This window comes from Cyanistes caeruleus, chromosome 2, assembly GCF_971803275.1.
Source record: "Cyanistes caeruleus chromosome 2, bCyaCae1.hap1.1, whole genome shotgun sequence".
NCBI lineage: Eukaryota > Metazoa > Chordata > Aves > Passeriformes > Paridae > Cyanistes > Cyanistes caeruleus.
This window is the reverse complement of record NC_141702.1, coordinates 103984304-103998511: the sequence shown is the minus strand read 5'-3', so window position 1 is coordinate 103998511 and position 14208 is coordinate 103984304. Positions and strand designations below refer to the sequence as shown.

Here is a 14208-nt window from a genome sequence, read left to right as displayed (position 1 = left end):
AGTACTGAAATTATTTCTAGTAGAAATGCCTGTATTAAGCAGTGCACACTTATTTAAAAGAATTGTAATAAAAATTATTGCCAACAAATCTAAAATGTAAGAAGAAAATTATGTAATTGTGTTACTCTTTGAATAATTTACAAGGTAAAGTCAGGAAGAGAAAAAAACATTTAGCAAAGCAATATGTAGTCTTCACAACTTAATATTTAAAAGCCATGGAATATGTGTTCCTATCAGAAAACTTCAGAGGAGGAAAAAGATTACTAGAAAAGTAAGTAATCAAGTCACAGTCCAGGAGAAAGCTGGACAGAAAGCTGTAATCATCCTTACCTTTTTACCATTCACAAAGAAAACAAGTTCATCCCCTGCCTTGTTTGGAGCCATCCTGCACACCTTCCAAATTTCACCCTAACAGGGCCACCGACCACCCTTGTGAGAGCAGCTCTACTCCCCAGAGCAAAGTGAGCACCAGCCACACCACAAATAATACGAGTCTGCCTCAAGAGTGTTTGACTTTATTTCTACATCAGTGCCCTGTGAAACCCCATATTATATAAGAGGCAATGAAGAGGCGTGCCAGCTGCGTTTGGTTGGTGCTTCTGCAGCCCTAATGACAGAAAAGGAGCTGGAACAAGCAGAGTGACCCGCCCCCTTTTATATAGCAGAGGATCACAATTCAGCTGCATTCCCTTTAGATTATCCTGCCAGGCTTGGGGCACTCACCGTGTGCCAATGACACGGCTGCTTGTAAGGAATTCACAGGATTATGCAATGCAATGCAAACTTCGGAGGGGAGGGGGTTTCTCCCAGCTATCCCTCACCAAATATTGACAGGAAAAAGCAGTTTTCCCTGTTCTGTGCACAGCCATCCACCTGGCATTCACCACACAGAGGTCTCTAATGACAGCACCTGCTTATTTAAAAAACTCCTTGCTATGTGCACATCTGCTGGTAGACTGACTGCAAGACTATTTCACTATTTTTCCTCGCAGTTTTAAAGCTACAGTACCCTCTACCTGGGAGGACATAAATTAAACAAATATGTGTTTGTCCACTTAAAAGTAATTCTAGAGAACTCTGATCCAGCACTTATTTTGAGGTGCTGGGCTAAGACCATAATGTTTACACTGGGCTCTTAAAGCATTTAGTCTTACCTGTTTTGGCTTAATCCTCACATCCTGGCTCCTAGTTGCACGTTGCCAGTGAAACACAGAGGAAAACCAAGGATTTCTTGTCTTCCATTTCCCTGGTTGTGGTTGCTTCTGGCTTCTCCATTACACAACCACACATTTTGCTTGAAGACTTCCTGGTTTTTTCTTCCAAAGGTGTTGGCAGAATCATCCACAGGCCCCTGCATATGATAAGCATTGGTTTAATGAACAAGATATCTAAACTGCTAGTTCCAGTTTAAAATTCCACCAAAAAATAGCAGAGTTCCAAAGCTTCATGGAAGTTTCCTAGCACTCTACCTTATCCTGTCTGCTTCATTCTGATTCTCCTGATTTTGCTTTCCTTCTTCAGTTTCAATTAGTTTTGAATAGTTTTTTATTATTATTATTTGTTTAAAATCCCTGGGATTTTAAAGCACTATAGCAAAGTCGTCTTCTCAGGAACCTCTCTGAATAATTCATGAGATAACAAAACCTAATTAAATTACAATTTTCAGAAACAGTCTTTTCTTCAGTATTACAGAAACATTTCACAGTGAATACAATACATGTATTATTTTTACCAGCTTTTATCTTCTGCCTCATTTATTCTGCTTCCCAGTATGTACCCTAGAAAAGCTATTTTATAACAAGTGTCAAACACTGTTTCAGCCTTCTTCAAAAGCATTTCAGTCTGCTGAAAGTAGAGTTCACAGCAAGCTTGTGCTTAACACCAGCTGCCTTAATCTACATTTTCAGTGAAGTTGTGCATAGCTGAACTAGTGCTGACACCTATTGTCTGGCACCTCCCACTTTGCAATCAGAGTACTAGAAAAAACACCAAGTAATCTTAAATCTGTTGCTTTATATTTATGTGCAAAATTTACACAAGGACTACCCTCACACAGCAAGCTTCAATCTCAAAATTAGTGTACACAAGGTTACTACTCATTAATAGTTTTGTAATATTTCAAAAACAAATTATTACTTATAACCACAAGTAACGTGTTATTACAGCAATCTTAAAAAGCAACTAGCCATTACAGCATTAACACCAAAATCAAACTTGTTTAGTTTCCTAATCTGCGTTTTCCCTAATGCATGATGCAGTTCTTAGGTTTAAAGAATATGTGCAATCTTGTCATCACTTTTTTAATGAAGCCCAATACTCAAATTTTTGCCTAGCCTTAGTGATAATATTATAGGTAAACTATCCCTTTCTGCTAAATCAGTAAACAGTACCTTATGACATTCCATCACAGGAATTTGGTCCATCAACCTATTGATTTATGATCCATCAACCCACTATATCTAGACAAATACAACCATGATCATGATCCTATATGTAGATTAGATGGTATTTTAAAACTTCAGACCTCATCTCAACTGGTCACACACCAAATTCACTCATTCTCTCACCACCCTGATGGGATAGTCTATTACTATACCCATTTCAAAAGCAGAGGACAAAGACATATAGAACAGGAATTTTCCTAGTGCTATAAGTAATTCTGGAGCATGAGAGCATGCCCTATTGACATCTCTTGTCCATTTTTTGAAATCCTGCCTAATTTGAAACAGAACAGAAGATTACCAGAAATAAGAGAAAAGAAAGTGAAAGCTAAAAAAGCCAACTCATAAAGCCCTCAACACAGAACTCCTTTAAGTGAATTAAAATGGAAAACTTACCTCAATCAAACAAAAATTTGTTATAAGACAAAGTATTCCCACTTACAGTCAGATAAAGTCTAGCAGGTTTCCCATTTTAGAAATCATCCCTTAGCCCATTCATAACTCTGAGATGGGAATGTTTTAGAAGCTCAAAATTACTTTCAGTCTCATTTACTCACTAAAGAGCTCCGAAAGCAGCTGGTATTTAGTCAAGAATATATATTTTTTTAAAAAACAGCTGACCTTCCTCATTCTGACTGGTTAATCCTGCAGACCTGGATGTTGCAATCATAATAATAATAAAAATAATCTGTTCTGCAGATGATCATATGTGTAGCTCCATAAATACAGTGAAATTTATGGAAACACCATTTCTGCCAGGAATTTACTGCCAGAATTAGTTAAATGGATGAAAGTACAACAAGGAAACAATGCCAGGGGTAATAAAGGAGAAGATTTAAAACAAACAGATGTGAGAAGATTTGTTCCTCTTCCAGCAAACAGGAAAGTACAGGTGGCTCTGAAGAGAATTCTATGAAGGGATCTATGAAGAGCAATTTTTAAAGCAAATACAAAAGGAAACAGAGTCCCAACTCAGTGCTTTAATACAGTACCCCCTGTATCAAGCTTCCAGTGTCTTGCACACCCACTCTGTGTGCCCACTGTTGCTAAACCATTGTGGACAGCATCTTTCCCCTGAAGTGGAAACAACCTGTTTGCTTTAGTTCTGGTGATCCCTCTTCTGTTGGCTCATGTATCCTTTGTGGGAGCACACATTGGACACTCTTCAGGGATCTCAAGAGGTCTCCACCTGCTATTATCAGGGTCAGCCATGAGGGGGATACAAGGTTAATTAGAGCTGTACACACCATCTCTTACTTCTTAAATATTCATTTTTAGAGTCTCAGCTACTGGTGGCTGTAGTTTTTGTTATGAGTGCTCTCTGTATGGGTTTTTAAAAAAACAAAATATCATAGAGTAGTGATTATAGATTGAGTGTAAAGACAGAGTGTGTTGCCTGAGGATGTTTGTTCTTCTCTTTGGCATCACCTATCAGCCACGGGTGAAGACAGGTTCCTAAAAGAAGTGAGCCTTTTATCTTATTGAATAGGGAAATTCATACTTTATTGCCAAATTCTCCAAAAAGTGCTCAAAGAAACAAAACCATTTGGGATCCTAATACAGACAGTAAACTTAATACTCTGCAATAATAAAACACTACAAAAAAGCCCAACCAAATACCAAAACCCAAAAAAACTCCACAAAAAATTGCCATATGATTATGAAAGTAAGGTACTGTACATATTTTCAAAGGCATTTCTCAGAAATCAAAAGAAGAAATTATGTTCATGCACTTTCCTATGCATCTATCAATTTGTGTCTAAATTCCTTTCTGGTTACAGACAGATTTGAGAAGGATCATCGTCACAAAGCAAACCTGTATTGTGAGGTTTGTGAGTGGATACTACCTCATTATTCATGAGTCACTAATCACTCAGTGTTCAGCTTCTAATTGTACAAATATTGTCTAATTGTCCAGATTTATTGCATGAATTACGATCTCTTCACCTGCTTTTGAAGATGGGTGGAGTTTAATGATAGCTCTTTTCTTTGTTCTACCACCTGTCTTCCTATGAGAGCAAGAAATGAACAAGGTTAGTCAATTCACCCTTCTGTTCAGGAGTCCTGGTAGTCACTATTCTTCACAACAATTAACAAAGCATGATTTGTTTCAGTTCATTCAGTGTTTCTTCCATTGCCTACTTCCAGCGGGCCAAACGAAGGATATAGATACCTGGATATAGATAAAGGATATAAATAACAAAGAATATTTCAGATATCTCACCTGAAAAGCCGCCTTTTCAAGCAGGCTTGTTAATGTGTTTTCCTTGTCTTCAGCAGCACCAAACTTGACATCTATTGGTTGTCTTTTACCTGCTTCCAGGTACCACATGAGAGAAACTTCCTATACCTGTCCTGATAATCTAACTCACTAAAATAATACCTTTTTCTTTCTTTCTTTTCATCTGTTGACATTTTAGGAGCATCTTTTGTATTTAAACATTCTATCTCTGTCCCAGAAGGAGGCAGAGTTCACTTGCAGAGGCTGGCTGTTGTCCCTGTCACAGGTGGAAGCACGGTCTCCAGTGGGTGATCCAAGGAGGAAAGGGGAGGGAAGCAGCTGCAAAAAAAAAACACACGAGGTTTTTCATTCTTCTGAACAGCTGCTGAAGCACTGCCTCTCTGGCATCTAATAATCCCATGATATTACAAGATCCCTGCAAGTAGGAGCTTCTGGGCCAGATTAACCAAGTGAAAACTAGTTCCTACACCATACCCATGCATGGCTAACTTTCCACTGCTTTTCTTCACACAGGAGTCGGCCTTGCTTGTTTTGTTCTGCCCCTGTGAAGGTATGAATTCATTTTGTTTGGGAGATGGTAATAGCTAGTTTTCTCTTGTCTATACACTGGATGCAGTCTAGCATGTATTTCCTTGTCTAAACTCTAATACCAGCTATATGAAGTAAATTTCTATTTCATATACTGTCATGAACCTGTCTGGGCATCTGCACAAATCCTCTGGCTGCTCTGTGTATCTCACTGGTAATTCTTCTCTCATTTCAGAATGCAGTGTTTTGATGGGCAGTTCATTCAAAAGATAAGAAATCCTCCACAGCTGCTTCTGCTAACAAAGAACCAAAAAGGATTTCCTTAATCAACCAAATATTTGACCGTTCTATGTAGGAGAGATTTTTATGTCAAAAGCTTGTGAGAATCCCCCAGCAATATAAGTCTGCCTGAGAAAAAGGCTGCCTCTCTCCACAGACCCTGCCTGAACAGAGACCTGCACATCTTAGTATCTTGTACTGTGAGTTCCTTTTAGTTCCTGCCATTAAGATGGCCTGTCTAGACCAGACAAGCATGGCAAGTCAGTCCCACAGAGACTTTCAGAAGAGTTTTGTTATTACCATAGTGCAGGAGAGCAGATGCCATCATCATCACTGAAACAGGCCAGTTGTCTCAAACTGCAGCCATCATGGTCAGCTCATATCCCCCAGACTCTCTTGATTTCTCTTCAAAACAAATTCATTCTAAAGAATTTTCCACTAAGCAATAGTAACAGACTATAAACATCAGGCAGGAAAGAAAAGGACAGTTCTGGCTCAAGAGCAGTTGCTATAAATCCAGCATGCATCATTTAAGGTGAAAATTAGAAAAGCCATACACATTATAGCAGTAACATTGAGGAATGTCCTTCCAAGAGCAGCAGTGCATGAAAAAAAGATGAACTGCTTAAAAACTGAAAATTGAACAGCCTACAAACTGGATGATATCTTAAGCACATATTGCAGAACTTGAAACTTAAATGACTTCAAGTCCTGTGTTTCCCCTCCAATCCTACCTACTGTCCACAAGACAGATTTTCTCAAGCCATGCTCCTGATACCCTACAGTCTCAACTTGAAGCAAGAAAGTGTCATATTTAGTTTCACAGTGTGAAATTTAGTTTCTTAAGAATTGACAGGGAAGCAAGCTGACTGTACGTAGAAAGCCTGTAATGATGTACATCTAAAATGTGTCATTGAATCCTTGACTACTCAGAAGATATATTTTTAATTGCCTGGGTTATTTTCAAACAGAAGTACCTCATAGTGAGACTCATTTTCAGTGATATGCCCAAGTATGAGCATTTAAGGGTACTGAACAGAAGTCCCATATCATCATTCCTGAAGCTTTCTAATCCATAAAGAATAAGTTACTTCCACTTCTCAAGAATTCGACTGGAAACCAGTTAAAAGAGAGATTAATACATATTACTTTGATTGTGCTTCTTCAAATATTTGCATGATGAACTTGCAGATCACAAGTATTTCTGACCCCTCAGCATGATTGCCCTTTATACCACCTGATGACAGATATCACAAAGTTTTCATCTACCTTCTGAATTGGAGTGGCTTCCTTTCCTAATAAAATAGGCTTCCCCCACTGTCATTATATATGCAATACTATTATATATGAGAACAAAAGGTAGAGCTGATAGTTTTCTTGGGTTGGCAAGAGGCTACTTTGCATCATTCAAGTAGGCACTGTGAGGTTTGGACATTTACTGACAAAATAATTACAGGCTGTTGCAATAGAACACCCAGCATGACTAATGAAGACACCTCACTAGAGTACAGATATACCTGTAGTTTCAGGAGAATGCTGATGATGTATCTTGATGTAAACATGATTAACAACCTTCTTAAATTAAGATGACAAGATCAGCTTTAGCCCAATAGCTTGGAAAAATACTTGAGAAAAATGGTGAAAGAATAAGATAAACATGTGTGTATATGGACATTCTCAATTTTCCCAGGACAAGGGAAGTTGCATCCTAAGGGTTAACAAGGTTGGCACTGCAGAAATTGATAACTGACTGCTAGTTGTTTCCTGCTCTGTTATCTCTACTGATAGCAATACAGGTGTCCAATCACACCTATCTGGCTTCTGCTGAGTAAACCTGTGATTTCTTTGCAATGGTTTTTCAGTGATCCTTCTAGGAGATAAATCAGCTCTAGAAGAACAACTCAAGTTAAGTGCTTAAAGGAGCCAACGCTACTCACTTTGATAAAGACAACACACAAAAAAGGTTTTATTCCCTTGAATAAAGTATAATCTATTCCATATAAACAAAAACACAGTGGAGTGGAATTCAGAACTTCAAATCCATCTCCCCTTGAAGACCATAATGGTTCCAATCCTAATTGGATTACGTACATAAAAGCATTTCTGTCCCAGAAAAGTTGCACAGTGGTCCTAAAATATCATTTGGTTTATCACCACAATAGAATATTTGAGATACAGAGGAGATAATTTAATTTCTATGTCATAAAGCTTGTGATCTACAACAAAAGCTTCAGGGGAAAACAAATAAAAAAAGAGCTAAGATAGCCCAGAGGAAAGACCTAGATCTCTTGTTACTATTTTTATGGTGGTAATTACTGCAGCAGATAATAGCTTTTAGAAGGGAGCCTGTTTTCAGTGTGGAGCCTGTTAACAGTCAACCTCCTGCATACTCTGTGTCTTACAGAATGTTAAGCACAAAGATGCAAACAGTAGCCAGCACTGAGAGCTGAAATATCACAAGTAAACTGACAGGATTCCAGTATCATCAACACCAAGCTATTAATACCAAGTACCCACATCCTGAGGAACTTCAATGGTCATCTGAAATACTCTCTTTTTTCATCATCACATCATCCCATATCACAGCTGTGCAAGGAAGAAAGTCAGATCTTTATTTTAGTGAATTGATCTGTTGTACTGGTCAGCAAATATTTGTCCTTAGTATTTACTTGTTCTGATTTAATCTTAATTCAGAAGGTTATTGCTGTCAGCCACATTTACAGTGATGGTGAACAAAGATGAGGAACAAGGCCCCAGCCTGTTACTCCCTATTCTGCCACTTCTCCTTTAGACAGAGCAGCTGCAGAACAGGGGAAGAACCACAAACTAGCAGAAGACCCATAACATCAAGGGCTTGCAGCCAGTTAGAGATGTGGTGATTATTACTTTAGAAACAGCTAAATGTGATGGTAGACAGGTTTTCACTAGACACTGCTTCAGAACCTGTATTTAATTCTTCAAAGGCTCCTGCCATTTCTTATACTTGCCTCTTCCTTTACAAAATGAAGACCTTAACCAAGATGGCCTTAAAGCCCCCACTTTGATCCATCTACTGGAGTCATGTATTGAGTAGTCTCAACTTTTCTATAAATAAAACAAATACTTAGACAAAAAAAAAAAAAAAGACATTTTTATTTTATTCTTTTACACTTCTACATTCTTTAAAGTGTACAAAGACATCCTTATAAAAGGAAGACTCTTAGAAAACCATCCTGTTATATTCATTACACTTCTCAATTCTATGTGGATAAAAAAGCTAATTTCACTTTATGAAAGAAACTACCACAGTACAAAAGCTGGACAACCTACCCAAACAGCAGGACAGACAGTAATGACACCAAGGGTGAAATGTTCAAGAGTACTCAGCGCTGAGCTCTTTTCTCACTACACTCAGTGGGAGAAAAGCTAAATAAACATCAAATGCTTTCTGAATAATTCCACCTAGTGAGAAATCACCCACTGTTTTCACTGAGACTAGAATCTGGACTCAGAACCCATACCCTGTTGACTGAAGCATAACATGTACATATCTTCACTTTGTTTACAGTTCTCAGGGCTGATGCCCCAGAAAAAATGATGCAAAGCCAAAGTAAGATCAATTAAGCAGAAGCAAACATATTAGACTGTTTTTCCACACTGACCTGAGAGGCACAATAACAACACAAGAAGAATAACAAAGGTATTACTAATTTTCCTGGAAGTGTTTTGTTTTCTGGAAAAAGAAACTATAAAGAATTTTATTCCACAATGCATAATTGAGTGGATTTCCAAGGGCAGGAGAGTTTAGAGAGTTCAAAGCATATTCTCTTATCACAACTCCAATGTCTGTTATATCTTATTTGGTTAAAAAGTTCTAGTGAGTACAGACTCTCAATTAATGCTTCAGTCTTCTGAGATATAAATGGAATGGTTCAATAAAACCAACAACTCAAAATAACTCAAAAAAAAGACACATAGATAAAATTAAGTACCCACCAGTTTTGGGGCACTGTTGATGACCTCTTTGTTTTTATATTTTCCCATGCTTTGAGTTTCTCAGGTCTCCTAACCTGACCAGTTTCATGTCAGCATTCCTTGTAAGAAAAAAACATAATCGTCCCTGATCCTTTCCCTACATTGACGTCAGGGGAGATTTGGATGCAAAAAGGTGACACAATGTTCAGGATAAATGAAAGGGAAAAACAGTTTTAGAGCTTTCATGGTCAGGGTCTGCTTATTTGTGAAAAGCCTGACTCAGCAGTGTTTAACAAAAAGCAGGCCCCTATTGGGCGAGGAGAGGGAGAGGATCCCAGGGCTGGTCAGCTGGAGAGGCCAGCGGCAGGACTGGAGGGCAGGTCAAGGGCCTGGCCAGCAGTGCCTGGGCACTGCTCCCAGTGAGGGCAGACAGGGATGGCTAACGGGGCAGCAGCAGCAGGGTATTTCTCTTGCCTGCCCTGCTCTGGTCATTCCACAGCCTCCAGCGGGACACCAGCACTGGGACAGGGATTACCATCACTGCTCCAGGCTAAGACTTGGTGCAGACCAGCTTAAATGCAGTGAATGTTCTCACAGGCAGACATTGAAAGAAGAGAGGACCTGCAAAAAGCCAAGACATGCAACTGCTGGTATAAAGGATAATGGTGAGCAAGGACCAACACTCAATGGAGCCTCAGTGAGCCCTGTCCCTACCTCAGCCTAGTGGCTGCTCTTTCCAGTTTGACATGGGCTCAACTGTCCAGCCTAGGAGCACCTGCTCTTCCAAGAAGAGTCATGGGAGAGACATGTAGGTAACATAACCACCAAAAGCTGAAACAACCAGGGGCTAGGGAAGACCAGAGACACTTTAAAAGGGAAAATGAACAAAAAAATTAAATTTCAGGGAAAAAAAGTGAGCAAAGAGAAATTATTTGACAGGACAAACACAATAGATTCTTTGGGGAAGAGAAAAAGATCGCTAAATTATTTCAGCTATCAATTAAAAAATCTTCTGGCCCTGCCCTGACTGACAAGGCAGAGTAGCATGGTTTCCTACGCAATACAACTTCTCCTGCACTGCACAGGACACTTCAAAAGCTGCCTTGACAAGCTATAAATTATTAACTTAATCCACATTGTGCAAACAACAGAGCAAAAGATTACAAAATCCATTTATGCAATTGAGACATGCTACATTGGGACACCCAGAATATACCTCAATAAGCTGATGGACCTCTTCTACTTTTTATACATGAAATGGAAAACATGGGAAAAACAGACACACATAAGATAGATTTGATTTAAAATGTGGAACTCCTACACTGGAAAAAAAGAAAAACATTTTGCAAATTATTCATTGACATTCTGCCACACAACATTACTAATATTGAACTTCAACAGAAAGACAACACAACAATAGCTGTTTATTCTATTTACTCCATTGTAAAAACTAAAAAGGATCCAAAATCTGAGAATGATATAAACTAGGATAAATCAACAATATAACCTTTTTTCCTCTGATTTATGTTCTGGTAAGAAGATGACAGGTTTACTGTAAGCTTCCTATTAAAAAAAATCCTCACAAATTATTTTAGCAAGTTGTTCCTGATGTATTGGTAATGCAAGCCTCTACAAGAGCTCCCCACAACACAAGAAGTTTCCAAACAATTATGACTGACTAATTACAACTACAAAATCATAGAATTGTTTAGGTTGGAAAAGATTTCTGAGATCCAACTGTTAACCCAGCACTGTCAATCTAAACCATGGCTCTGAGTGCCATCCAACAGATGTTTTAAATACCTCTGGGGATAGTGACTCAACCACCTCCCTGGGCAATCTGTTACAGGGCTTGACAACCCTTTCCATGAAAGAAATTTATCCAATCTAAACCTTCCTGGTGCAACTTGAGGCTGTTTCCTCCTGTTTCCCCCAGGAAACGAGACTGACCCCTGCCTGGCTACAGCCTCTTTTTGATGTAATTGTAGAGAACAGTAAGGTTTCCCCTGAGCCTCCTTTTCTCCTAGCTGAGCACCCCCCCGAGCTGCTTCTCATCGGGCTTGTGCTCCAGACCCTTCTCCTGCTCCACTGCCCTTCTCTGGAGTCTCTCCAGCCCCTCAATGTGTTTCCTGTAGTGAGAGGCCCCGAACTGAACTCAGGATTTGAGGTGTGGCCTCACCAGTGCTGAGTATAGAGGGACAATCACTGCCTTGCTCCTGTTAGCCACACTTTCTGATGCAGGCCAGGATGCCACTGGCCTTCTTGGCCACCTGGGCACGCTGCCAGCTCACATTCACCCACTATTGACCAGCACCCACAGGTCCTTTTTCACCTGGCAGCTTTCCAGCTATTTTGCCCCAGTCTGTGGTGATGCCTGGGGTTGTTGTGACCCAAATGCAGGACTGGCACTTCAACTTATTGAATCTATAGAGTTAGTCTCAGTCCAGGAATCCAACCTGTCTGTATCCCTTTGTGGAGACTTCCTACCCTCCAGAAGATCAACACTTCCACCCAGCTTGATGTCACCTGCAAACTGGCAGAGGGTGCCCTCTTCCAGATTATTGATAAAGACATGAAACATGACTGGCCCCAGTGCTGAGCCTTGGGGAACACCACTTGTGAAGGGGTATCAGTCGGATTTAACTCCTTCCACCACCACACTCTGGGCCCAGCCATCCTGACAATTTTTTTACCCATCCACAGCCTTTCTTTCATCCACTAAGAAGACTCAGAAGACTCAGACTATATATGCTATTGAATCACTTGAATATCATCATACAACTGAAAGTATTCATTTTCTTGCCTGGAGAAAGCAAGCTCTTGCCATTCTTGCTTGGTGAGATTTTATAACCCTCTTCACCAATTCCCAATGAAAAACACAAGACCAAATTTAACATTTCTCTTTACTTTAGCCTTTCCATGTTAAGTATGTATAAAGATCACTGCACACAACATATTTAACTGTTGATCTGTTTATCCCATATCTCACACAGCATTTTAAATAAGCACCTTTGAGGTACAGAAGTGAGAGTTAGAACGACAATCTGGTTGACATGTTATGGCAATGCATTGGAACTCCCTTTCGTCAAGGAAAATGAGAACTCACTCCAGATGACACCTACTTTATGGGACAAGCCCCATACTTGGAAAAGCACAGGCAGGCAACATTCTCTGAAAAGATGACAATGCTCTGATGAAGAGGTATCAAATAACTTATGAAGTTAAAAGAGGCCTAGAGCTTTTTTTCCACTAAGATTTCAGGGGACATTTATTTGATGCCATATTCTGCATTTTAAGCCTTCTCTTAGGTAGTATGGCATGCAGCCTGGGCCAGTAATTCCACAAGAGGCAAACTGATTTTACAGCACTCTTGGAGGCAGCGCTACATTGAGTTGAATGCACCCAAGGTCAACAGGAGACTTTCTGTATAAATATGTTCACAGACTAAACCAAGCAGGGGTTACAGTGTTCACACAGTCAGACATCTCATCAGTGATTATGACCAGGCATTTTGAGATTGCCATTTAGCACCACAGAACTTCCAGGTACAAGAAAGGAAAGGCTGAGATAAATAAATCTTAATATTTCTTTTTTTTTTTCCCATTCCTTCAGTTTTTAATCTATTTCCTCCATAATAATTACCTTAAGACCATGACTCTTACCACCTTCAGTTGAGCTTTTACTCAGAATCCATTTTGTCTTTGATTCATACAGAACTGTGACTTCAAAAGCTCCTTTGATATATGTAAACAGAAGAATAATAAATAGGTTTTGACAGTGACTCCCCTGAAGGAATTTCTTTAATTGATCTGACGGCAATATTTATCCCAAAATCTTGTGTATCTCCACTGAAAACCCAAATTGACTCAGGACTCATGTCATGTGTTTCAGACTCTTCAGCCCATGTCTGAGTGCAGAAGCAATACTAGACTGCAGAATCACACTCCAGAGTGGATCACTGCTGTCTCAACTACTGACCATGCTGCCACCAGAAGGGTGATGACCCCTCTGATAGAGGTTGTTTGTCTGGAAAGGTGATGACATATTTCCCTTCCTTATATTTGTCCCCTATTCAGTTGCCTACTTCTGCTCTGAAGAACGCTGGCTTACTGGTCCCTTCATAAAGTCTTCCTGACATTGCTTGAATGTCTTTCCCTCATTTAATTTCCTTCTCCTGGGCTGTGCTTCCCAAGGACCATGCTAAACAGAGCAGTGTCTTCTATTTGACTTTTTCAAACTCTTGTTCAATAAGGTGCTGTGGCTTGTTTTTTTGGCTGGTGCATCTGACCGTTCACATTTTATCAACAAAAATTTCCTTTCCCTTTTGATTACTGCTGGGCATTCTTAAGGCAGTGTAACTGCAGCCAAAACCTGACCAGGTAGGCTAAAAACACAGCACAAATACATGTATTCAAGCCTGTTGTAAGCATACACTGTTTAAAAAAAGACTGACTGCAGAAGCAGCTCTTCGATCAGCATGTTTAAGCAGCAAGAATTGAGAAACCTAAGTACCTGAGTAACCAAATACTTACATACATATATATAGATATATAGATATATAGATACATATATCTTATTCAGACATCTGATTCTGCTGGTTTTCCTCCTGCTCCTGTGACAATGAGTTCACCTCAGGAAATGTTTCATGACTGCATTCACTGGAATTAAGTATTTTATTGTCAGCTAGTTCCTCTTCCATGAAGAAAATCAAACAACTCTTGAAATAAGAAGTGTTCCTAATACACACAGGATTTTGACAGAGCC

General features: G+C 39.5%; 3 protein-coding genes across 10 annotated transcripts in view; 1 reads left to right on the top strand and 2 right to left on the bottom strand.

The window, feature by feature from the left end:
* LOC147655070 (uncharacterized) overlaps positions 1–14208 on the top strand; it is a 31354-nt gene that overhangs the window by 4335 nt on the left and 12811 nt on the right. For both annotated transcript variants that reach the window (XR_015281363.1, XM_086870849.1), the window contains exons 2-3: positions 5197–5233; positions 13336–13478. Coding sequence is in view for 1 of the 2 variants with exons in the window: in XM_086870849.1 (XP_086726975.1) it covers positions 5197–5233; positions 13336–13478 (180 nt within the window). In the remaining variant the exon portion in view is untranslated. The remainder of the gene's footprint in view (positions 1–5196; positions 5234–13335; positions 13479–14208) is intronic.
* The window catches only part of XDH (xanthine dehydrogenase), a 72869-nt gene that overhangs the window by 49404 nt on the left and 9257 nt on the right, over positions 1–14208 (bottom strand). The window contains exons 1-2 of one of the 6 annotated variants that reach the window (XM_086870791.1): positions 1733–1918; positions 1155–1351 (exon numbers count right to left, since the gene is read on the bottom strand). Coding sequence is in view for 1 of the 6 variants with exons in the window: in XM_086870750.1 (XP_086726876.1) it covers positions 331–384 (54 nt within the window). In the remaining 5 variants the exon portion in view is untranslated. Of the gene's footprint in view, positions 1–330; positions 657–1154; positions 1352–1469; positions 1919–14208 lie in introns of those variants that run through there. The other 5 variants (XM_086870778.1, XM_086870770.1, XM_086870785.1 and 2 more) reach the window with 5 other exon arrangements.
* The window catches only part of LOC147655069 (uncharacterized), a 55727-nt gene continuing 46344 nt past the window's right edge, over positions 4826–14208 (bottom strand). The window contains exons 5-6 of one of the 2 annotated variants that reach the window (XR_015281364.1): positions 5377–5507; positions 4826–5001 (exon numbers count right to left, since the gene is read on the bottom strand). Coding sequence is in view for 1 of the 2 variants with exons in the window: in XM_086870868.1 (XP_086726994.1) it covers positions 4858–5001 (144 nt within the window). In the remaining variant the exon portion in view is untranslated. The remainder of the gene's footprint in view (positions 5002–5376; positions 5508–14208) is intronic. The other variant, XM_086870868.1, reaches the window with a different exon arrangement.